At 34.4% G+C, this 25,159-nt stretch overlaps 3 protein-coding genes across 6 annotated transcripts; 1 reads left to right on the plus strand and 2 right to left on the minus strand.

Moving 5' to 3' along the window:
- Positions 1–834: 834 nt before the first annotated feature.
- Positions 835–3,500, minus strand: LOC115958831 (YDG domain-containing protein At5g47150-like). Its single transcript, XM_031077076.1, has 3 exons — positions 3,327–3,500; positions 1,393–2,205; positions 835–1,193 (listed from the first exon to the last, which is right to left on the minus strand). The coding sequence occupies exons 2-3, from the start codon at positions 2,164–2,166 to the stop codon at positions 906–908; spliced, it is 1,062 nt and encodes a 353-aa protein (XP_030932936.1). The 5' UTR covers positions 2,167–2,205; positions 3,327–3,500; the 3' UTR covers positions 835–905.
- Positions 3,501–13,988: 10,488 nt separating this feature from the next.
- On the minus strand, positions 13,989–21,357 carry LOC115959155 (YDG domain-containing protein At5g47150-like). 4 transcript variants are annotated; one of them, XM_031077468.1, is made up of 3 exons: positions 21,208–21,357; positions 15,503–15,591; positions 13,989–15,240 (listed from the first exon to the last, which is right to left on the minus strand). In XM_031077468.1, the coding sequence occupies exon 3, from the start codon at positions 15,199–15,201 to the stop codon at positions 14,140–14,142; it is 1,062 nt and encodes a 353-aa protein (XP_030933328.1). In that variant the 5' UTR covers positions 15,202–15,240; positions 15,503–15,591; positions 21,208–21,357; the 3' UTR covers positions 13,989–14,139. The 4 variants fall into 4 exon arrangements, with proteins under 4 accessions (XP_030933328.1, XP_030933327.1, XP_030933330.1 ...); XM_031077467.1 differs by lacking the exon at positions 21,208–21,357 and adding an exon at positions 16,247–16,698; XM_031077470.1 differs by lacking the exon at positions 15,503–15,591.
- Positions 21,358–23,921: 2,564 nt separating this feature from the next.
- Positions 23,922–25,112, plus strand: LOC115961465. Its single transcript, XM_031080445.1, has one exon. The coding sequence runs from the start codon at positions 23,922–23,924 to the stop codon at positions 25,110–25,112; it is 1,191 nt and encodes a 396-aa protein (XP_030936305.1).
- Positions 25,113–25,159: the final 47 nt, after the last annotated feature.

The raw sequence follows: 25,159 nt of genomic DNA on the forward strand, positions 1-25,159 counted from the left end.
CCAGGCTTCAAAGAGATCTTTCACTCTTACATCTTTTGCCACACCGCTTCTGAATAACAAGCTCCATATACATAGAGCAGAAAAAATTCTGCAAGTAGTATTGTTGTGCATGTGTCGGCAAGCATGCAACAAAGCCATGCAACAAGAAAGTCAACAACTTCGGCAAAGAGCATGAAACAAATCCAACACATTTAATGTAGGCGTGATCTCAATCTTCAAACATGCTTCACCACGCAACAAAGTCACATACTTTAGGAGACAAAACTGATCTTGGCATACACCTAAAGCCACACCGATATTTGCATATTTGAGTTATTGACAATGCATGCAAAAAAAAACATCAATTTCGTGCTTGACAGGGATCCAGCAACAGGACCCCTGGCATCGGCCACAGGACCGCCGGCACTGACAACCCAATCACCAAATGAGGGAAGGAGCCATTGTGCGTTATTTAGAAATATGGTACAAGCCAATATCTCAAAACTGTTGTTCTGGAAAAATGTCCTTGCTTTAATCAGTTAATTTGAATGGAGAAATATTAATTGCTTCTTCTTTTCTTTTCTTTTTTCTCTAAAAGTTGCCATAATAATCCATTATAATTTCTTCAAACCACCCATGATATCTAGACATTTACAACATTATCACAACAACATTAAGAGAAAGCACTTCAATATATAAAGCTAAGTTTACAAAACAGAGAAATCCTTAATATTTAAAGCCAAAACAAAAACAAAACAGAAAACTTCTACTTAGAAATCCGTACCAATTTAAAACCAAAACCAAACCAAAACAAAACAGAAAACTTTTACTTAAAAATCCTTACTAATTTAAAACCAAAACAAAAACAAAACAGAAAACTTCTACTTAACATTGCTAAACTGGAAAACATTTACCATATTCATCCTCTATATGGTAAGCTTCGGTTGCCCCGGAATCCTTATCAACTCAAACTTGAATACAAGCTTACCAAATTCTCCTCGTTCTTGTGTAACTTTATCCACATCATACAAGCCATCATAGATGTATCTCATGCCTTTCGAAGCCTTAGAACCTTCAAAGCCTCTAATTACCCTTACAGGAGTTCCAGTTTCCATGCTATTCATCAAAGCAAGGTTTCCACGTTCAAGCTTCTGATCTTTTGGTTCAATTCTTCCAGCCCTTGGATTCCCACCTTGACCTGAATAAACCAATACCTCAGATGATATCTTGTGATTGGCATAACGACCGGAAGCAAGAACACTTGTGGCTAATTTTTCTCCATCCTTCATCATGAAATCAATACCATTCTGAAATTGACGATGAAGACCAATAACATTCAGTTCAATTCTTCTGATCTTTTGGTTCAATTCTTCCAGCCCTTGGATTCCCACCTTGACCTGAATAAACCAATACCTCAGATGATATCTTGTGATTGGCATAACGACCGGAAGCAAGAACACTTGTGGCTAATTTTTCTCCATCCTTCATCATGAAATCAATACCATTCTGAAATTGACGATGAAGACCAATAACATTCAGTTCAGTTGAACACTCAAACTTGTCACCAACTTCAATTCCAGGAACAGATCCTATTCGTTTTTCTTCGTTAACCCATTTTCGTTCCCATCGAAGATCCATTGCTGCTGCTCTATAAGCAGTGTTGGTTGCCCCACTTTTAAATTTTGACTTTGATTTCAGTTCTCTCTTGCGCTTGCTCAAGAACTCTCTAAATAGATTCAAAGCCGCCTCCACTTTCTTTCGAGGACTATCAATAGGTTTGAAATACTTAGAGCAAACTCTACTATTTTGATTCACAAAATCCTCATTTTGTTTATATGTACAGCTAATGCTAGTTCTTTTGGAAGTTCCACTACATTTCTCAACTGAAACCAATGGCTTACATTCTTCCATGTACTTCCTCTTCTTACCAAAAACACTGGTATTAGTAGCAGCAGAAACTGATTGGCCAAAGCTTGGCACTTTGTGCATATCCTTAGCACTGCTATTAGGAGCATTAAGCTTAATGAATTCAGATGCACTTTTAGCACGCATTACAGTGGCATTACGATATTCAACTTCATTTGGAAAAATATGAGGCACTAACGCACCACAAGCTCTGCTAGAGTTGGAGGAAGATCCAAAACCTCGTTCTTTTGTAGGCGTTGGTGAATTAAACAAACCCATCATGCGTTATAACTTGATTTTTCAAAGGATTTATGGGAACACCTATTTAGAAGCAGAACCATATATCAGACAAAGTTACAAAATCCATATCCATATAAAAAAAAAAATATTAATATTTTAAAAAGAAACACAAACATGTTTGTGCATTATAAAAAGAGACAACTTGCTACTCCACAAACCAAAATATGTATGAATAGACATCAAACATGTTGGTAAATGCAGAAGCTATGATACCAATTTAAATGATTGCGAAAAATATTAAAGATCTCAATAATAATAATAATAATAATAATAATAATAATAATAATAATAGGATAGAAGAATTTAAAAATAAACACAACCACACATAAGATAGAGCACTAAGAATTTAAATGGTTTGGCAATAGACTACATTCGTAAGTAGCGGGACATGTACTTACAAAGTGTTTTACGCACCCAAAAAGTACTCACAAATAACGCAATCTTTTTAGAACTTTTTTAAACTAATCCAAAGTTCCTCTCCATGCGAGAGACCTTTGGGCCATCCCATTACAAGTAGACATCAATACCTACATTCATAGACAAGGAGTACCATTACTTGTTGACCAAGGAATAGACTTTTCATACATATTATATAAGAAAATTCAAACCAGGTCAAATTCGGGAAATTAGGGATTTGAGACAATTTCTAACAAATTCCACAAAGCAAGAGTAACTAAACTATACATGAAACATATTACAATCACAAAAAGGAAAGACATGAAACAGGTAAAGCATGTTTTTAATATACGATTACCCAGAAAAATAAAAAATTAATGTCTTAAAAGCGAAAGACATCAAACATATTACAATCTCAAAAAGAAAATCTCTATATGGTCCAGATGATAATAAGAAACAACTAATATCGATACACAGAAAGAAATCTACGTACTAGGATAATAAGCACTTACATCAAAACATAGTACAAGGAAAGACATGGAACAGGTAAAGCATGTTTTTAATCGAAGATTAGATTACCCAGAAACATTACATAGTAAATTCACAAAAAAAAAAAATCTCTATATAGTCCAAATGATAATAAAAAACAACTAACATTAAAATTTAAAAATTTAAAAAAAAAAATGTACGTAATGGGATAATAAGAAGTTACAATAAAGTTGCTTAATGGCCAAATGGGTACTTACTTGCTACTTCAGAAACCTAAAATGAGTGAAGAAACAACACACAAAGAATTGAAATGCAATGAATCTCAGAAAAAAAACACATTTATTTTGAGTGAAAAATTGGTGTCATGCATGCAAAGATGGTCACTGAACAGGCTTCGGCTTCTTCTGAGTGACTGGGCTTTGGGAGCAGAGCAGAAGAGCATGTTTGCGTGTGACGCCAAAATCTCATTTATAACAAATGCTTTCTATTTGACTTTCTACTCTTCGGTGTACTCACGCAATTGGCCATTTGACCCAATGCACTTTCTTTTTCAGATAACGCGTGTTTTAGCTTATTGGTTGGGTTCACGGCACCATAAAAGTCCAGCCCACGGCCCCACATCATATAATGGCCTTGGTATGAACTTGTTGGAGAAGTTTAGAATTTTATACTTCTATAAAAAGAAGGTTAAATGATATTTTTGGTGACTTCCATTTCTTTAGTACTAGAGCACTAGCATAGGTTGTTAAAAAAAATATTATTTTAATCCTATGATTATCTGTGAAGAGAAAAAGTAAGTATGAGAAAAAAAAAAGAGTAATATTTTTTATTATTTTATTAAATAGTTTATATCATTTTATTAGGTTGTAGACTTGTAGGTAAAAATAAAAACTAAAATGTAAGGTGAGTTATAAAATGAGTTAGTAAAATATATAAAATAGTGTTTAAGGATGTAAAATAAGTTTTTTTTGACATCATGCTAATGCTTTAGAAGTTAATGTAATTACAGCCATTTCTCATTTTGAACTCACGCTTTTCATCAAACTGCAAATATATATACACATGCATATTCATTTTTCACCCATTTCACGACTTGTTAATTTGTGCATTTTTAAGTAGTTTAACGTAGTAGGTAGAGAATGTTAATCATTCATTTATGCACAAATCAACAAATCATGAAATAAAAAGAAAAATGAGAGAAAAAAGAGTGCCTGTGTAATATTTAAGTAGAGGTGTCAATTCAGGTTAGTGTACCGTGTTCATGTTGTGTCGAGGTAAGGTTATTCGACTAAATAGCTTAACTCGAACCCAACTCATTTAATAATCATATCATGTTCCTTCAATCCTAACATGGCCTGTTAATGAGGCAAGTTGACATGACTCGACCCACTTAACACGCTTAATAAACAGGTTGTATTGAGTTGACATCAATGTGATACAACTCATTTCAACCCACTTAACAACCCTACAATCAAGGAAGTCAATACTGTATCAGTACCAACTTACTAAGAAAATATATTGTACCGGTCATTAAACTAGTACTAGTATGATCCTCTAAAATGTACTAGATTAAAAACCCAATTGTGCCAGCCTATACCGCTTGTATTGGAGATATTTTTGTGTGTTTTGGCTGGTACAATTTAAAAAAAAAAATTAAATAGAAAAAAAAATATTAAAAAACATTTTATTTTAGATAATATATTGGGTTAATGTTAAGTTTATAAAATATTTAGATTTTAAGTTTTATATTGATAAAAATAAAAAATCATACTTACATAAATAAATACAAACATCATATTATATATAATAAAAGTTGGGCTTAGACGTCGTGGTTGTGCCAAGTGGCTTCACCAAATTGCAGAAATTTTAATAAATTTTTAGATTTTAAGAATAGATATATACATATTTTTTGGATAAATATGACAAATCAAGTAATGAAATAAAGTAATATTTGATTTACAACTATAGTAGTTGTGTTTATCTAAAATGTTATCAACAAAGTCTAAAATCAATAGACTCTTCATCTAATCCTTTTTTTTAATTTAAATTATATTATCACGTATAACAAAAAAAAAAAAACAGTTTCTATCTCTACTATCACGTGTTGTTGGTTTTTTTTTTTTTAATAGAAAAATGTAAAAAAAAACAGTTTCTATCTCTACCACAAACTCACATATACTTTACAGTTTCTATCTCTTATTCTTCTTTAAATTAGAGTTTACACGTGATATTATAATTTTTTTTTTAAAAAAAAAAACCAACAACATAGTATGTTTCTATATTAAAAAAAAAAAAAACAGATATAACACTTAAAAAGAAAATAGCAAAAAATATATATATAATAATAATAATACTACACGTAAAAAGAACCTTATTTTTTATAAAAACAAAAACCAACAACATAGTACACATTTATATGATTTTAACTTCTCCTATAATTTCTAAGTTGATAAAAATCATAATTTGATTACAATCCAAATTCTATCATAATTTGATTACAATCCAAATTCTATCTTAATTTGATTACAATCCAAATTCTTCATCTAATCCTTTATAAAAAAATTCTTAATTAAAAAAAAGGTAAAATCTAAGTTGATAAAAATCATAATTTAATTACAATCAAAATTTTATCTTTATTTGATTTCAATCTAAATTCTTTATCTAATCCTTTATAAAAATAAAAATAAAAATTTACTTAAAAAAAACCTGCAACATAGCACACGTTTGAGTTGAAAAAAAAAATCTTATCAAAAAAAAAAAAAGTTGAAAAACAAATCTTAATTAAAAAAAAAAAAAAAACAGCAACATAGAGCACGTTTTTATGATTTTTTTTTTTAAAAATCGATATAGCTACACTTAAAAAGAAAACAACCAATAAAAAAAACATATAATAATACACATAAAAAGAAAATAGCTCTACCAATTAAGTTTGAATCGAAGAGAAATTGAGTTGAGCTAAAACTCTTGAATCCAAGAGAAATTGAGTTGAACTAAAACTCTACTAAACCTACTCCACTCTACTATTTAAGAATGCTAAAATCAATACATAAAAAACCAAAATTAATTAAGTGAAGAACTACTAAATGAAGGGTTTGGCTTCTTCAATGAGAATAGCTATCTTCTTTTTACTTTTTACATTTTTCTATTAATGTAGTTCAATTATTGCTTAAATTCTATGCTTTTTTTAAAATATTTTACATAATGCAATTCATCTTAATTATTGATGTATTTTTTTGATTTAGTGTTCTTAATTGATTGTACAGATTATTTCCTCACTTATAGCAATATCAAGATGGCTAGATCCAAATGACAACATCAAAATAGTTAGACACGGGTAATTTATATGTAAACTTTTACACATTTACATTGCAATACAATTTTTCTTTTTCTTTATGTACTTTCATTTATCTATTTTTTAAATTATTTTGATTGTGATACTCTAGAAGGTCTAGATACTTATATTTTTTATTTTTTGTAATTTATGGAATATTTGTTTCGGTCAAAATATTATCACTGAATCTATTTGGGATGGAGCTCATCTACAATATGAAATTATGAGATTTATGTGAGAAGAGCTATCTTCATTTTTTTTTTAGTTTCTATTTTTCTATTAAAGTAGTTCAATTATTGCTTAAATTATATGATTTAAAAAAAAAAAAATTAGATAATGCAATTTGTAAGGACACGATTCTTTTGCAGCCCAATGATGATGTTGGACTCGCACATGAAAGATCCCTCATAATATGATTTGTAGAGAGTGGGCTTGAAAAACTAGTCGTTGGTCATGGGGCGATGTTCCGGTCTTGATTTTAGAGGAATTCATATAGAAAGAGGAGTTGGGTTTGAACATTTAAGCCCTACAGTGTCGCATCCTATGGGGTTGGACTCCTCGGACTTGATCCGAGGATCATTAAGGTCTTACCCCGGTTACCCGACGGGGGGTTTTTCTGTGATGTGCAGGTGTTCTCCTGGTATTTTCCCCCATGGAGCCCTTTTTTTTGGAAGTGGAATGGGAGCCCCCTCTAGATTTACTTACTTTTTTCTTTTATACTCGCCTGCGTTAGCTGTCCTTCGTCCACGTGTAGGGTCAACCTTTACAAGACTGATATTTGTCCCATCAGTCTAATCCTAGAATTGTTGGGGATGATTGATAAAGCTGAAGAATACGGCTCTGCTAGGTGCAGAGTCTTATCTGGGAAGGGTCATAAGGGTAACTTTCCCAAGATATTTTAGGTCTCTTTTCAAGTTTAGTCCTATACCAGTTTTACCCCTTTTTTCCGGTGGGATTTTGGATCTGCCGAGGACTGAACTGTCCTCGGCTGTATTCCAAAACTGTCTTGTGCTCTTTGTTATCGGGCTTGAGCCTTCGGACTCTCCACGAGCAAATGTGCCTGGCCCATAAATTATTGGGCCCCACAATAACCCCTCAAAACCCGGCTATCCAACCTCCTGGTTGGAAAGGGAGGTTTTGGCAATGCCGAGCCTTTATTACAGCTCATTTTTCTTTCTTTTCATCTCTTCTCTCTTCTTCTCCTCCTTCTTTACTCATGTCCTCCATCTTCCTCATTCATCTCCTCCATCTTCCTCATCCATCTCCTCCACCCTCTTCTTCCTTCTCCTTCAAATTCTTCTTCCTTCTCCTTCATCTTTTTCCAAAGAAGGTTCTTCTTTCGATATGAGCAATACTAAGGCAGAGATTGGAGAGACTTTGAAGACGAGTTTAAAAGACATCTGGCTGTTTACTTATCTGTACTGCGGATGTTAGTATTGCTTCGGCAGCTCACCTTTTGTATAGGCTTGTTTGAGCCCCTCTTTGTACGTTGTAATAATTTTTCATATTAATAAAAATTGTTGTTATTTTACTTCGCATGTTCTGTCTCTATGTTTTTACAAATTTGCAAACGCTGCTCGCACAATAATATAGCATTTGAATCGATGACAACTAAGGCCAAAATACTTGCTAATAAAAAGATGTCACCACAACTTTAACAGAATTGTTTGACATAGCAGTGCGTACCTGTGAATAACGATACTTGCCCGAAACAATGCCGAGATTAGAACTGGATGCTCTATTCGGTGTAGGAAGTAATCATTCGAAGACATATCACCCGCAAAAATGAACAGCCCCCTTAGGCTACCGAATAGTGGAGTGCCCCACTATCATCCTAACACTTTTATTGGCCTTAACATTTTACAGTATTTGAGTCGGGAACTTTCCCCATTCGAGCAGTTATAAAACTTGTAATTTTTCTCCTCTCTTTTTTTTTACTTGGTTTCCCCATAGGCTTGATTCCGAGGATCATGCAAGGCCTTGGTTCTGTCCAAAACTTGTAAGATTTCTTTTTTGTACTTGGTTTCCCCATAGGCTTGAGTCCGAGGACCATGCAAGGCCTTGGTTCTGTCCAAAACTTGTAAGATTTCTTTGTTGTACTTGGTTTCCCCATAGGCTTGAGTCCGAGGACCATGCAAGGCCTTGGTTCTATCCAAAACTTGTAAGATTCCTTTTTTGTACTTGGTTTCCCTATAGGCTTGAGTCCAAGGATCATGCAAGGCCTTGGTTCTGTCCAAAACTTGTAATTTTTCTTCTTTTTTTTTTGCTTGGTTTCCCCATAGGCTTGAGTTCGAGGACCATGCAAGGCCTTGGTTCTGTCCAAAACTTGTAAGATTTCTATTTTGTACTTGGTTTCCCCATAGGCTTGAGTCCGAGGACCATGCAAGGCCTTGGTTCTGTCCAAAACTTGTAAGATTTCTTTGTTGTACTTGGTTTCCCCATAGGCTTGAGTCCGAGGACCATGCAAAGCCTTGGTTCTGTCCCTGGGCCCCCATGCAGAACGGGCCTGGGCCGCGAATTTACTGGGCCCACAAATTAAGAGGTATTTCCGTAGTCTTAGGTCACGCGGTACTTTTTGGCGTCCCAGTGTTCGAGGTGCGCCTTCACGAGACTCCTTTAATCCCAGGGTTGCAGACGGTGTTGGAAATCGAGCCGGAGACATTTTGTCTGTAGCGTTCCTTGGGACGCTGCGTGAATTAAATGCCACCACCTTATCTTTTTAAATAAATAGGAGAGAAAGTTGCTTTACCTACGCACAAATCTTTCAATTTCCTCCCTTAGTACATCATGTTTGAGGTGAGGGTTGGGGAAAAGGAACTCTCTCCGCCACAAAGGCGCCGTGTCCTCCTAAGACTCAAGATAGTGAGGTACGGGCAAAGGAGGCATAAATTCAAGGGAATATTCCGTTTCGACAGAGGGGAAAGGGCGTTTCTCCCTCTTTTAGTCAAAATCCGAAGCAGGTTCTGTTCATGCCAGAATTTTGGTGTGCCAGAAGAAAGATTCTCCGCCACCAACACCTCTGCCTTGTTGCAGGCAAATTTTTGGTGAAGGCTACTCAACTTCCGGCTCCCTGCACCTTTCCTTCAGTGGTGTGAGGCTCAAGTTGGGTTCTTTGGCTGCCTGAGTTATGGGCATGCAAAAGCATTGAGGAAGAATAAGGTCTTGAAGCAGTAGCCAACCTCTCCTCTGTGCTACCTCCTCGGCTTTATCTTCACTCTCTTGTATTTTTCTTTACTTACGTAGTTAGCTTTAATGTAAGCTTGTTTCAGCTTTTCATTGTACACTGTACTGTTCCTTTGTCTTAATAAAAGATGTGTTTATTTCTTTATACATACTTTTCTTCTCTGCAACAACTACTTTGTGCATGAATATTAAATGTAAGCTTGTCCTTAATGATATTCCGGGCAGAAAAATGCCTTAACACAGATTCTTACTTGTTTAAACTCACAAATATTATCAAGTATCACAATGGTAACCCTCAATAAATTAAACTTTTGGAACTAATCGGGATAACCGCTGAGTGCTGCGCGATGCATACTAGACCAATGTCCGAGAACGATAAACTCTAAATAATTCGTCCGAGAGGGTAGCCGAGTAGCGAGGGACTTTGATTGTGCTTTTGGGTAATATATTGCACCGTATCACATCAGCCCCTTTGGTACTGGGGATCCGAGGGTAGACTGGGGAATCCGTCCAATTAAGGGATTAACCCAACTGTTAACGAGGAGTTCTCTTCGGATGAATTTTGAGGTTTATGCGCCACAGTTTTTTTTTTTTTTTTTTTTTTTTTTTTTTTTTTTTTAAATAGTCGGTTTCCCCATAGGCTTGGGTCCGAGGACATGCAGCCTTGGTTCTGTCCAAAACGGTAAGATTCCTTTCTGTACTTGGTTTCCCCATAGCTTGAGTCCGAGGACCAGCAGCCTTGGTTCTGTCCAAAACTTGTAAGACTTGGTTTCCCCAAAGTTTTGTAAGATTTCCTTGGTTTCCCCATAGGCTTGAGTCCGAGGACCATGCAAGGCCTTGGTTCTGTCCAAAACTTGTTTTCTTTTTGTACTTGGTTTCCCCATAGGCTTGAGTCCGAGGACCATGCAAGGCCTTGGTTCTGTCCAAAACTTGTGATTTTTTCCTTTTTGTACTTGGTTTCCCCATAGGCTTGAGTCCGAGGACCATGCAAGGCCTTGGTTCTGTCCAAAACTTGTGATTTTTTTTTTTTTTTTTTACTTTCGTTTTTGCTTCGAATGTAAGCCCCTAGACCAGGGCGGGGAGAGCTGGTTTGTGGCCAAAAGCCCCTAGAGCTGCCCGCGCCGTTGGCACTGCAAGGCATAGCCCCTAGCAGAAGTTTATGTCGGAGCAACAGCTGTGTGTTGCCGGAGACGTAGGAAACCTCACGAACCTCTGCTTGCTAGAGAGTCGACTCCACCGCCACCCACGCCAACGCACAAACCTTCCCCATAGACGGCGCCAATTGTAAGGACACGATTCTTTTGCGGCCCAATGATGATGTTGGACTCGCACATGAAAGATCCCTCACAATATGATTTGTAGAGAGTGGGCTTGAAAAACTAGCCGTTGGTCACGGGGCGATATTCCGGTCTTGATTTTAGAGGAATTTATATAGAAAGAGGAGTTGGGTTTGAACATTTAAGCCCTACAGTGTCGCATCCTATGGGGTTGGACTCCTCGGACTTGATTCGAGAATCATTAAGGTTTTACCCCGGTTACCCGACGAGGGGTTTTCCTGTGATGTGCAAGTGTTCTCCTGGTGTTTTCCCCCATGGAGCCCTTTTTTTTGGAGGTGGAATGGGAGCCCCCTCTAGATTTACTTATTTTTTTCTTTTATACTCGCCTGCGTTAGCTGTCCTTCGTCCACGTGTAGAGTCAACCTTTACAAGACTGATATTTGTCCCATCAGTCTAATCCCAGAATTGTTGGGGATGATTGATAAAGTTGAAGAATACGGCTCTGCTAGGTGCAGAGTCTTATCTAGGAAGGGTCATAAGGGTAACTTTCCCAAGATATTTTAGGTCTCTTTTCAAGTTTAGTCCTATACTAGTTTTACCCCTTTTTTCCGGTGGGATTTTGGATCTGCCGAGGACTGAACTGTCCTCGGCTGTATTCCAAAACTGTCTTGTGCTCTATGTTATCGGGCTTGGGCCATAGCTCTCCTCGGCTTGGGCCTTCGGACTCTCCACGAGCAAATGTGCCTGGCCCATAAATTATTGGGCCCCACACAATTTATCTTAATTATTGATACTATTTTTTTATTTGGTGTTCTTAATTGATTATACAGATTATCTCCTCCCTTATGGAAACATTAAAGTGGTTTTGATTGGTAATTTATAGATAAAATTTTACATTTATATTGTAGTCTAAATACTTACATTTTTTGTAATTTATGGATTTTTTTTTTGGTAGTTTATGGATTTTTTTTTTGGCCATATATGCAAGAAATTTATCTATAATTAGAATGGAAATATTTTTAAGTGCCACACACACACACATAATCAAATTACAATTTTAATACTAAGATCTTTTAAAAATTTAAAACTTGCCATAATTTTTTAAAAATATTTTATAATATCTTTTTTTGCAAAAAAAAAATACTTACATAATATACGTTTTCCATGTACTTAATTTTAAAAATATTTTTACCATTTTAATTTTTATTAAATTTGATTATATTATCAAAAATAATAATAATTTATATATAAGTTTTTTTACTAAGCCGTGCATCGCACGGGCATAATACTAGTATATATATATATATATAGATATGTGTGTGTGTGTGTGTGTGTATATGTATAGAAAATTAAAAATTTATAAATAATGGTAATCTTGAAACAGTACACCGATCCCAACAAGTATAAAAATATTTCATTCCTCTAACCAAATTGAAACTGTCTTAGGTACGAAATTGACTCCCTTAGTGAGAGCAAAGAAAAGTAAGAGATTTTTTAGCTTTACAAAATTAAATACAATGCTTCTATTATTATATATAGTATAGATATTAATTCAAATTTCAAAGGTTCTCTTTTGAAATCTTCGATATCCATGTGAACTATGTTTGATTAATTTTGTTCTTAGTAAAAAATCCTTTACGCATGTTAATACTATTTTTTAATCATATAACACAAATATAGGTTATTAAAATTATGCGGTTTCATATTATATATATTAAAGAAATTAGAAAATATAAATTGTTAAGATTAATATAATTAAAAAATATATATATTCCTTTAGTGAATTAAAAAAATATTGAATTATTTCAAACCAATTGAAGGGCACCCGCACGATTAATTTTTATATTTGATTGCATGTGTTGTTATTACCCCCCCCCCCCCCCCTCTCTATTGTCTACTTATCTCAAAAAAATAAATAATAAAAATCCATAGAAATAAATGCATTCACCTTGTTAACACATGGAAATTTATAAACATAATTTGACATAAATGCAAGTTTCGGTGAGAGGGAAGGCTAATTGAATAATAATTAGTCTTCGGTACCAAAATGTTCAATAATGCCGAAAAAGAACAACTTTTACAAAGTTAAGAAATACATGATTTCATTTTCACGAGTGAGGCACCTTTTTATAATTAACACAAACTTATTAGTCTCCATTTGTTTCGGTGTCAATGTGAAGTGATTTCCCTGACTACCCAAATAATTTAATTAATGGCAACTCCCTTGTTACTAAGGGTTTGAAAGGAGGGGAGGAGTTCAGGTAATAAGTAGAACATTCAAAAAAGAAATGCAAAATGATTTTGGGAAAAAATTATTTGTTTTCCGTCGTTTTGGTTGAAAATAGAACTTTTTAATTTTGATTTACACATAAAATTCTCAATGAAAATGGTGGTGGTGGCAGAACGGTTAGCAATAATACAATTACCACCATCACTTGCCACCAATAGACTGTCCTGAACCAGAATAATTTGCTGAATATAAAAGATAGTGATTCTTCTGTCTTTATTATTGCCCAAAAAAAAAAAAAGAAAAGATAAACTTGAGAGGGAAAATAGACATTTTGATTAATTTTATATTTAATTCTCAATAATGCATTTATTGTACGTATATAGTTTTTTTCTTTTTTCTTTTTTTTTTTGAGAAACTATATAAATACGTAGTTGTTTTTTTTAGAAACAAAAACACGCACAAATAGTTAAGAATGAGATAATCTCAACAACAAATTCTAAAACATAGGAATCAATCCTAATTCATATCCTAAAACATAGAAGTTAATTTGAACACAAACAAATAATAATACTAATCTACTGCTACCTTAGAGATAAAAATCTATCACTACACCTGAATTTAAATACTTCTAATTTGTTTTTTTCTTCTCAAATAAAAATTTACTTCTAATTCAAATAATAACTTATCTAGCATATCATCTCCGGTCATAACATAGATACAACCAAGCACTAGCCAATACTTTACTAAAACTGTTGTCCTGGCAGAATGTCTTTGGTTTAATTAATTACTTTGAATGGAGAAATCTTAATTGCTTTTTATTTTTTCCCTCAAAGTTTCTAAGATAACCCTCTATAATTTCTTCAAACCACCCATGATATCTAAGACATTTACAACAGTATTTATCAAACACTTAAAGAAACGACTTCAACTGAATAAAGCTAAGTTTACAAAACAGAGAAATCCCTACTGATTTGAAAGCAAAACAAAAAACAAAACAGAAAACATCTACTTAGCATTGCAAAACTAGAAAACATTTCCACATTTATCTCCTATATAGTAAGCTTCGGTTGCCCCGGAATCCTTATCAACTCGAACTTGAATACAAGCTTGCCAAATTCTCCTCTTCCTTGTGTAAATTCATCCACAACATACAAGCCATCATAGATGTATATCATGTTTTTCGAAGACTTAGAACTTTCAAAGCCTCGAATTACCCTTACAGGAGTTCCGGCTTCCATACTATTCTTCAAAGCAAGGTTTCCACGCTCAAGCTTCTGATCTTTTGGTTCACTTTTTCCAGCCCTTGGATTCCCACCTTGACCTATATAAACCAATACCTCAGGTGATCTCATGTAATTGGCATATCGACCGGAAGCAACAATACTTGTGGCCAATTTTTGTTTACCCTTCATCACGTAATCAATACCGCGCTGAAATTGTCGATGAAGACCAATAACATTCAGTTCAGTTGCACACTCAAACTTGTCACCAACTTCAATTCCAGGAACAGGTCCTATCCGTTTGTCTACGTTAACCCATTTTCGTTCCCATTGAAGATCCTTTGCCACTTCCATATAAGCAGCCCTGGTTGCCCCACTTTTGAAGTCTGACTCTGCTTTCATTTCTCTCATGCGCTTGCTCAACAACTCTCTAAATAGATTCAGAGCCGCCTCCACTTTCTTTCGAGGACTAACAATAGGTTTGAAATACTTGGACCAAACTCTAAGCTTTTGATTCACAACATCCTCATTTTGTTTGTATGTATAGCTCACGCTAGTTCTTTTGGAAGTTCCATCACATTTCTCATCTGAAACCAATGGCTTGCATTCTTCCATGGGCTTCCTCTTCTTACCTAAAACACTGACATTAGAAGAAGCAGAAATTGATCGACCAAAGCTTAGCACTTTGTGCATATCCTTAGCACTGCTATTAGGAGCACTAGGCTTATTGAATCTAGAAGCACTTTTATCACGCATTACAGTGGCATTACTACCCTTAGCTTCACTTGGAACACACTGACGCACAAATGCACCACAAGCTCTGCTAGAGTTGGAGGAAGATCCAAAACCTCGTTGTTTTGTAGGCATAGGTGGATTAAACAAACCCATCATGCGTTATAATTTGATTTTTCAAAGGATTTATAGGAACACCTATTAGAAGCAGAACCATATATCAGACAAAGATTACATTATCCATATCCATATAAAAAATAATAATAATTTAAAGAGAACCACAAACATGTTTGTGCATTATAGAAAGATCTCAAATAATAATAATAAGATAGAATTTAAAAATAAACACATCCGCACAGAAGATAGAACACTAAGAATTGACATGGTTCAGCAATAGACTACATCTGTGAGTAGCAAGGCATGAATTCACAAAGTGTTTGCACACCCAAAAAGTACTCACAAGTTTCAAAATCACTTAAGAACTCAAATTAATCAGAAGTTCCTCCACATGTGAGAGACCTTTGGGCCATTACAAGTAGACATCAATACCTACATCAGACAAGGAGTAACATTACTTGTTTACCAAGGAATAGACATTTCATACGTACTGAGAAAATCCAAACCAGATCAAATTAGGGAAATTAGGGATTTGGGACAATTTTTAACAAACTCCACAAAGCAAGAGTAACTAATCAATACATCAAACATATACAATCGAAAAATGAAAGACATCAAACAGGTAAAGAATGTTTTTAATAGAAGATTACCCAGAAAAAAGTAGTATCTTAAAAGCCAAAAACATCAAACATATTACCATCACAAAAAGAAAATCTCTATGTAGTCCTGATGATAATAAGAAACAACTAAAATAGAAACACACAAAGAAATCTACGTAATAGGATAATAAGCACTTAACATCAACACATATTACAAGGAAAGACATGAAACAGGTAAATCATGCTTTTAACCGAAGATTACCCAGAAAAATTAATATATTTTTTCCTTCAACAAAAGAAAATATAATATTTTTAAAAGCAAAAGACATGAAACATAGTATAATCACAAAAACAAAATCTCTATATAGCCCAGATGATAATAAGAAACAACTCAAACAAATAACATAGAAACACAAAAAGAAATCACTTGTAATAGGACAAAAGGCACTTGAAAGAAAGTTGCTCAATAACCAAATGGGTACACTTACTTTACTTGGTACTTCAGAAACCTAAAATGAGTTGAATAGGTAGAGGATAGTGAAGAAACAACAAGCAGAGACTTGAAATGCTATGAATCTCAGAAAAAACGCACATTGTTTTGGTGAAAATTTGGAGTCATGCATGCAAAGATGGTCACTGAAAGTGGAAAGACTTCAGAGCAGAGAGCCTTGTTTCTGTTTGCGTGTCAAGGAAATGAAAGTTAATGCTTTCTTTACCACTCTTGCTCTGTAGCCTGAACTCACCCAGTTCCCGTTTAACCCAATACATTTGTCTTTTTCAGATTAAAGCATATATCAGTGTATTGTTTGGGTTCAAGGCACCTTAAAAGTCCAGCCCACATCATATATAATACCTCTTTTGGTATGAGCTTGGACAATTCTACTCCCATTTAAAGTCGGTTACGTGATATTTTAGGTTAATTCTACTTCTCTACTAGAAGTTAAGTTAATTCAACCATTCTCACTTCTGCTTTTCTTCAATAATAATAATAATAATAATAATAATAATTACACGTACTTATTTTTGCATTCATTTCACAACCGGTTAATTTGTGTATTTGTAAATAGTCAAATATAGTAGGTGGAATGTGTCCACCACTAACTCACAGTGGTACAAATCAACAAATTATAAATTTGTATATATGTTTAAGTGACTTTTTTTTGGGAGAATGTGTTTGCTAGTGAGAGAAAAAGAAGAAAAAAAAAAGAGCAAAGTTACAATATGTGAGAGCAAAAAAAAGGCGATGAATTTTTTTCTTTTTAACATTGAAACATATAAGGTGAAAGACAAATTTGGGATTGTATTCAAAGTGGGCGAAAATATCCGGTACGCGTTTAGAAACGCGTTTTGTGACTGTGTTTGCATTTTTGTTCTTTTTTGTTTTTCTTTTTCTGACCAGCGTTTCTTGCATCGTTCATAAAACATGAACAGTATATTAAGGTAAATAAATAGTATTTTATGTGTATAAACAGTAATTAGAAATTATTTTTTTATTATTTTTTGTTTTCAGCAAAATAAAAGTTTTTTTGAATATACACAACTGTAAGTTTTTTTAAAAAATTTTCCCTCCTTTTCCTATGTGTGAAATTTTCAACAAAATAAACAGTATACAAATACACCATAGGAATAAATTTGAAAACAAGTTGTAATAGATTTTATAGTAGTGGATTTATTTGAAGTTTGTTTCATGGTTTTCTTTTAAAAATGTTTCCACATAAATTTACACTAAATATAACAATACCTTAATAATTTAATGTAAGGTGTTTTGAAAAGTAAATATATATATATATATATATATATGTTCTTATCTAAAATAAAAAGGGATTTAATTTTTCACGCCAAGTGTCATTTCACAGGAACAATACTTTTTCAGCCTCTGAATAACAAATTGTCGGTGGGTTTTTTTTTTTTTTTTTTTTGCCAATAGATTCCCCCCCCCCCCCTCCCTCTCTCTCTCTCTCTCTCACATTGCGAGCCCATAAATGATAAACCTTCATGAATTAATTTTAAAAACAAAAAATATCAGGCAAAGATTACAAGAATCATATCCATTTAGAAGAATTAATATTTAAAAAAAAAAAACTAAAAACACAGACATGTTTATGCATATAAAAAGAAACAACTTGTTACTTCACAGACCAAAACATGAGTGGATAGACATCAAACATATCAATCACAAAGAAAAAAAAGGATATCAAACAGGTACCCAAAAAAAAGCATGTTTAATAGAATATTAATTACCCAGAAAAAAAAATTAACATCTTAAGCAAAAGATATTAAACATATAACAATCACAAAAAGAAATCTCTATACATGCTACATAGAGTATATAGACCAGATGATTATAAAAAGAAGCAACTAAATATAGAGATATATAAGGAAATCTACGTAATAACTAATAAGATAATATAAGCACTCACAAGAAATTGCTTAATGGCCAAATGGGAACTCTAATTCTAAACAGTATTGATAGTATCATGAGAAGTTGTAATTAATAAAAATTGTAATTAACTTTTTACTCTTATCACATAAAATCATCAAAATTTTTTTTTTTTTTAACAACACTATGTCAGTTTCTCACATGGGTATGTCAGTAAAAAAGATCGTATTGTCTATTTTGGTTTGGCTTGGGGTCACGCAAAGATGGACACTGAAAAGACTGTGAATTATGATAAGAGTCTGCAAAAAGCATTCTTGATAGTTGATTGGGATGTCAAAGGTCATCCAAATATTAATTGAAACCTACTACTCTACTCTCTCCTGTCTACTCTATAGTCTACTAAAACTCATTACACCATTCTTTGCTCATATTAATTTGAAAAATTCTGGTGCCATGTAAAGTTGTAAAAATATTGGTCACTTATATGGTGAGTTGCAGTTGATAAAAAAATTTATGTGTTCATATAAGAACATCCTTTCACCAAGCACATCTTATTACAAAAACAAATTATGATTAATATTGTGTCACTTTATGTAACACAAAAATTACTCTATTAATTTTTTTACCCTCTTTTTGCGAGCCCCCTATTAACCTTCAACCTATGACTTGTGTCAGACTTATCTTGATCTTTGAATTAAAAAATCATTTATATATATATATATATATATTTTTTTTTTTTCCTTCCCTCTTGCCAAGTGTGCTTTAGCCTTGCAATTGTGTTTATATTTTTTATGAACTTATCGTTACATACATAAAATATAAATGAAATGGAAAAAAAGCCATCATTTTTTCTCATGTATTTAATCCCAATTCCCAAGTTTATTTTTTATCCGACGTTAATTATAATTTTTTAATAACTCCCCAGTTTTATTTTTTTATTTTTTATTTTTCTATAACTATCCAAAGTTAATAATTAGATGTATAGTATATACATATTTATTTTTATATACCATATTACCATCCTATATAATTTAATTTCAACTGTTCATTGATGATTATAAAATACAAACTATTAAATAAGACTAGCCTCATTTGAGGTGAAAAAAAAAAAAAAAAAAAAACCAAATTCAACATAGTGAGAATAGTGAGCAAGAGAAACTGAAAATTAAAAAAGAAAAAGGTAAATCTTGATAAAGCTTAAAAAAATAAATAAATAAAAATGTGAGTAATTGAAGGAATATAAGAGAGTTGGAGCATTTTTGAATATTAGTCTCGTCATACATGCTTCATACTTATAATGAGATCTTTTTTTAGTTTTTTTTTTTAATAGGAACTTAGGGTTTTTTTTTTTCTATTTGGGAACATGGGTAGGTTTTATTTTTTGGAACATGGGGTAGTTTTGGTTGTGTAGATGGGATAATGGGAAGTTTTATAAAACATGGGGTAATTTTATAAACATGGGTAGGTTTTTTGTTTTTAATTTTTGTCAATTTACAGTTTTAACCTTATTTTTATGTTTTAGAAATAAAGATAAATTAATTAAATTAAGGATATTTTTGAGTTATAAGTGATAGAAAAGAACAAATCCAAACAGCCCCTAAAATTCTCCTTAATACACCTTAAAAGCAAGTTAAGAGCTTGCAGTTCAATGGTATAACTTGCTCCCCTCATATAAAACTTTGTCCTTACTAAATGGATAAAAGTTGTCTCTAAGCCGCCAATAATCATTAAAAAAATTAATATTATTACATATTTTGAAATTTAATGGTTGGATTGCACATTTTTTATGTTCTTAACACGTATGATAAATTTTGTTCCAATTGAATGTTACTTAATATTCGATCCATAAACTTATTTTTTATACATAATCTTATATAATAAAAAAAAATTAAAAAAAAACCTAATATTTAAACATTCGCGGATAACATAACTATTAATCTTTAATTTTTTGAAAATTTTACAAACATATAATATATGAAAAAAAATATAATTCAATGATAAATTTGTCAAAATTCATATACAATAAAAAGAATAAAGAAAACTTTGTCCTTATTAAATTATAAGAAAAGAATAAAAAAATAAGAATTAATATTTATTCAATTCAATTATGTTCATTTCAAGGCATTCAACACTTTAAGGTATGTTCTGTTGGGTTTTTTTGTGGTATGTTTTTGTTTTTAAAACATTTTTTTATTATATATTTTTCTTATTTTTCACTCGAAAAAGACTTTTTTATCCTAAGCTAGAAAGTGTGTTTGATTTAAACAAAAAATAGTTTGGAAAAAATTACATTTTAAAAAGTGTAACAAACTAAACCCTAAACTTTCAGAAAGTAAAAAATTGATCGGTATAATTTCAAAGGGAATTAAGCACAAATCAAACCAGTCCATTTGGATATCGCTTATTTTACTGAAAATTAAAAATAATTAAAAAAATTACTGTTCACGTGTTTGGCATTGTTTATAAACAATGAATAGTGCCAAACACACGTCAAAAAAAAAAAAAAGCAACATAAAAAACGCAATACCCAAACACCAGCTTAGTATATACTATTAAGTTTAAAACACAATGTTATTTCCCTTATATGAGTTGAGGTTTAATTTTTACATTTTAAAATTATAGATTTTATCTTTTATTTTATAAACTTTAGGGATTAATTTAGTATTTTGAAAATTACAAATTTTAATTTGTTACCCGCCTCAACTATCATAAATGATAAAACTATTCTCTCTCTCTCTCTCTCTCTCTCTCTCTCTCTCTCTCTCTCTCTCCCTTCCGATAAAACATGTTTACTTTTCTTGACAATCATTTTATTTTTGTTCTCTCTTCTAAAAGGCCCTTCTTTACTATCGAAAAAAAAGAAAGGCCTCTCTTATCGTGCAATGCAGTTTGATTTTGTCTTATATGCAAACTTAATAATCAAAAAATTATAAGCAAAGAAAAAAAAAGATAGTTAACTTCAAAAAAATAAAAAGTAAAACTGGTTTTTGAAAAACAAATAAAAAGTTAAAGAAAAGAAAATATGATATCAATGAATGAAAGAATAGAAATGGAAAATAGTAAACATACTTTTTGAAGTGCTTTTTGAATATATTCCTCTCTCCCTCCCTCTCCTCGTCGCTCCCTATTGAAGAGAGAACAGTTTAGTACTCTGCCTCTCTGCCTTCTCTCTTTCCTCTTTTGAAACTGCAGTTACTTCTTTGTACCTTTTTTTTTTTTCTAATAATTTGGTGTGGTGTGCTTCTTTAAAGCGTGATAGTTTTTAGTTGTATCTATCTCTCTATTTAAATAACTTTCCCGGTAAAATAGGTACACGATATGTCGCATTTTATCAAAAAACACAAAATGGTACGCGACCTTTCTCCTTCGTGAAACGTGACGTTGCAAGTTGTATTATTTCGTGAATGAGTGTGGGCTCTCGCATGAAAAAAAAAAAAAAAAAATTATTAAATAATAGTAAATGTTATATTCACAATATTTTCACAACAAATTTTACGTGACAAATTGTTAATGGTAGGGTAGAAAAGCAATTTCAATGATAAGTTCAAATTTGAATCAATAACAACTAACCACCTCTAATTTGCTGTGAAAATATTGTAAGCGTAACACTTCTCTAATTTGCATCCATTATAATTTTGGATTACTATATTTTTCAATCACAAAAAAACTTAAGGGTGTGATGAAAAATTATTTCATCTACAAACCATAATACTCATCACACCCTCAGATTTTTTTGTGATTGAAAAATGTAATAATTCCAAATTATAATGGATGCAAATTATTAACTTTCCAAAAAAATAGAAGAGCCTTAAAGAGACTAGTGTTTATTTTATTGAGTATAATTGTAATTTTAAGTTACAACTAATTTTATACTTAAACTTTATGCCTTTTTTAATAGCATTTCAAACACAAACTCTCACTAACGTATTTTCAGAAGTTTTCCCTTTTTATTTTTATATAGGAATTCAAACACTAACAAAATTTTGAGGATAATTCAGTAAAAATATATCTTTAACTTCCACATAAAACTTGTGGGGGTAAAGTTCATCAGTCAACAGTGGGCCTTGGCACCCATGCGGGGCCCAACCATAACAGGAAGTGAGGACATGGCCAGAGGACTTCCAGCCCAACCCTGTTGAGCCGGGCCGGGCATGTTTAAGAGGCATCCGAGGAGGAATGTCTCCTCGGACGCATCAAATGGGAGTCCAACACACACCCTTCACATAGTGGGAAGTTGTCCCAAATCGAAGGAAAATGCTGGACGCTCAGGGGGGCAACCACAACTGCCGCATTAAATGCAAGGAAGCTACTTTTCTAGCCGCATTAATGTGGAGAGGACAGGAGAACAATATTATCTTGGCCAGTGCAACTCACAGAAAAGGAGGATGATGTCCTATGGGACAGACACTAAAGTAGAGGCCCAGATGATCAACAAGTGTAGGGCCATTATCATTCGAAAGATGCTATATAAGAGAAGAAAACCCCCATGATCAAGGGATCGGAGGCTGGAGAGCAAAAAGTAAGGAAAAGAGAGAGAAAAGGAGAGAAGCTTTGTAAGAAAAGCCTAAGTTGTTATTCCGTGAACTGTTATTCCAGGAGGTTTAATAAAATGTTCCCACGTTTAAATGGTTGCATGGCTTACTAACAATTACGTGCACTCTGTCTTGACCTAGTTCTTCGACCCACTCTCTACAAATTCATTGTTGAGGGTCTTTTGGGCCAGAATCGCCTGCTCACTGGGCCTGGGCCCCAAAATCCGCCCTTACAATTAGCGCCGTATGTGGGGAGAATTTGTGTCTCAACAAGTGAACAGTAAGAAATGGAAGGATCAGGCCCGCGCCAAACTGGACGTGCAAATTGTCAACGGCAGGACAATTTTTTAAATGACGAACGAGGGAACGACCAAGATAACCAACGAGAGGGAAGCGCGAACACCTCATATACGAGTAAAAGCCGTTCAAAGGGGAAGGATCATGCGTCCCATGAGAAAAACGATCGAAAGGCTTTACGAAAAGAGATTGATGACTTGAAGAAAAAGCTGCGCCGAGCACAACAAAAACGTCCCTTACCCTCCTTGGGCTCTAGCAGTGACGAGGATAATGAATATCGGCGAAGATCAAGAACCCCCCCGAGCGAGACTTTTTCTTACGAGGAAGAGAGACCTCGTAAACGGAGTCACAAGACCCATCTTACCAAGGCCTGGCCAACGATACCATGAGTAAGGCCCTAGATCGCATCTCCCGGTCGCCATTTACACGTAGAATAGAGAGGGCAGTGCTTCCTCAGCGGTTTCACCAACCAACGTTTGCCATATACAATGGTCGGTCCGACCCAGTGAAGCATGTGAGCCAATTCAATTAAAGAATGGCCGTCCACACCAGGGATGAGGCGTTAATGTGTAGGATATTTCCATCTAGTTTGGGACCCATGGCGATGAGATGGTTTGATTCCCTCCAACCGAACTCCATAGATTCCTTTAAACAGCTGACGCAGGCTTTTGATTCCCGTTTCATCACCAGCACTAGAGTCCCTCGGCCCCTCGATTCTCTCCTGTCCTTGTCCATGCGGGAAGGAGAAACGCTGAAAGCCTACTTGGATAGATACTGGGAAATGTATAACGAGATCGAAGGGAAAAACGATGACGTCGTCATCAATACGTTCAAGAGGGGCTTGCCAACAGAACATGGTTTAAGAAAGTCCCTCACTGGAAAACTAGTCACCAGCGTGCGCCAACTCATGGACAGAATGAAACGCTGAAAGCCTACTTGGATAGATACTGGGAAATGTATAACGAGATCGAAGGGAAAAACGATGACGTCGTCATCAATACGTTCAAGAGGGGCTTGTCGACAGAACATGGTTTAAGAAAGTCCCTCACTGGAAAACTAGTCACCAGCGTGCGCCAACTCATGGACAGAATCGACAAGTACAAAAGGGTCAAGGAGGATCAGCAGATGGGAAAAGGAAAGGCGAAGGTCGTCCCTCAGGAGAGGAGGGACTTCAGGTCGGAACGATTTAACAACAGCAACAGACCGAGAAGGGACTATATAGAGCAGGCCGGATCTACTGGGGCTCAGGCAGTCCATGCTGTGTTCCGAGAACCTCTTCACAAGATCCTAGAGAATGTGAAGTATGAGCCTTTCTTCCAGTGGCCGAACAAGATGGCTGGCGACCCTTTGAAGCGTAACCAGACCCTGTATTGCGCTTACCATCAGGAGCCAGATCACACTACTGATGATTGCAGGAACTTGAAGAACTATTTAGACCGGCTAGTCCGAGAAGGGAAGCTAAGACATCTGCTGCATCGCTCTGAAGGGTGGCAAGAACCATCAAACAATGAAACCAGACAAAGTACGTTGAGGCCCCCCATTGGCACAATTAATGTCATTCTCGCCACACCTGGGAGGGTAGGCTTTGTCCCCTTCAGGGTAATGTCAGTGAGCAGTTTCCCGACTAAGCCAGATGACAGGGAATCCAAGAGGGCTAGAATGAGCGCCACGCCATTAATCGGGTTCACGGAGGAAGACAAACAAGGAACTATCCAACCCCACGATGATGCCTTAGTCGTGATGCTCAGGATAGAAGGTTATGACGTCAAGAGGGTGTTAGTTGATCAAGGCAGGGCGGTGGAGATAATGTACCCTGATTTGTATAAGGGATTGAACTTGAAGCAGGAAGACCTGTTGCCATACGATTCCCCCCTGGTTAGCTTTGAAGGAAAGGTCGTCATCCCGAGAGGCATGATTAGGTTACCTGTGCAAACAGACTCAGAGGTGGTAGAAGTGAACTTCATTGTCATAGATGCATACTCCCCTTACACAGCCATCGTGGCCCGGCCATGGCTTCATACCCTAGGGGTTGTGTCATCAACCTTACACCAAAATGTGAAATATCCGTCAGGAGGTCAGATCAAAGAGATAATAGGGAACCAGGGAGTTGCTAGGCAATGCATGGTGTCAGCAATCTTGCGGTAGTAGGATCGCATAACTTCCACGTCGGCCGAGAGCGGCTTATAGCAATT

The sequence above is a fragment of the Quercus lobata genome, chromosome 9 (assembly GCF_001633185.2).
Source record: "Quercus lobata isolate SW786 chromosome 9, ValleyOak3.0 Primary Assembly, whole genome shotgun sequence".
Taxonomy (NCBI): Eukaryota; Viridiplantae; Streptophyta; class Magnoliopsida; order Fagales; family Fagaceae; genus Quercus; species Quercus lobata.

Bases quoted from the DNA above. Each gene is read 5' to 3' on its own strand.
- LOC115958831 (XM_031077076.1), bottom strand. From the start codon at position 2,166: ATGATGGGTTTGTTTAATTCACCAACGCCTACAAAAGAACGAGGTTTT. The intron at 1,194-1,392 runs GTATTGGTTTAT...ATATCATCTGAG, and splicing joins ATCACAAGATATCATCTGAG to GTATTGGTTTATTCAGGTCA.
- LOC115961465 (XM_031080445.1), top strand. From the start codon at position 23,922: ATGTATAACGAGATCGAAGGGAAAAACGATGACGTCGTCATCAATACG.
- LOC115959155 (XM_031077470.1), bottom strand. From the start codon at position 15,201: ATGATGGGTTTGTTTAATCCACCTATGCCTACAAAACAACGAGGTTTT.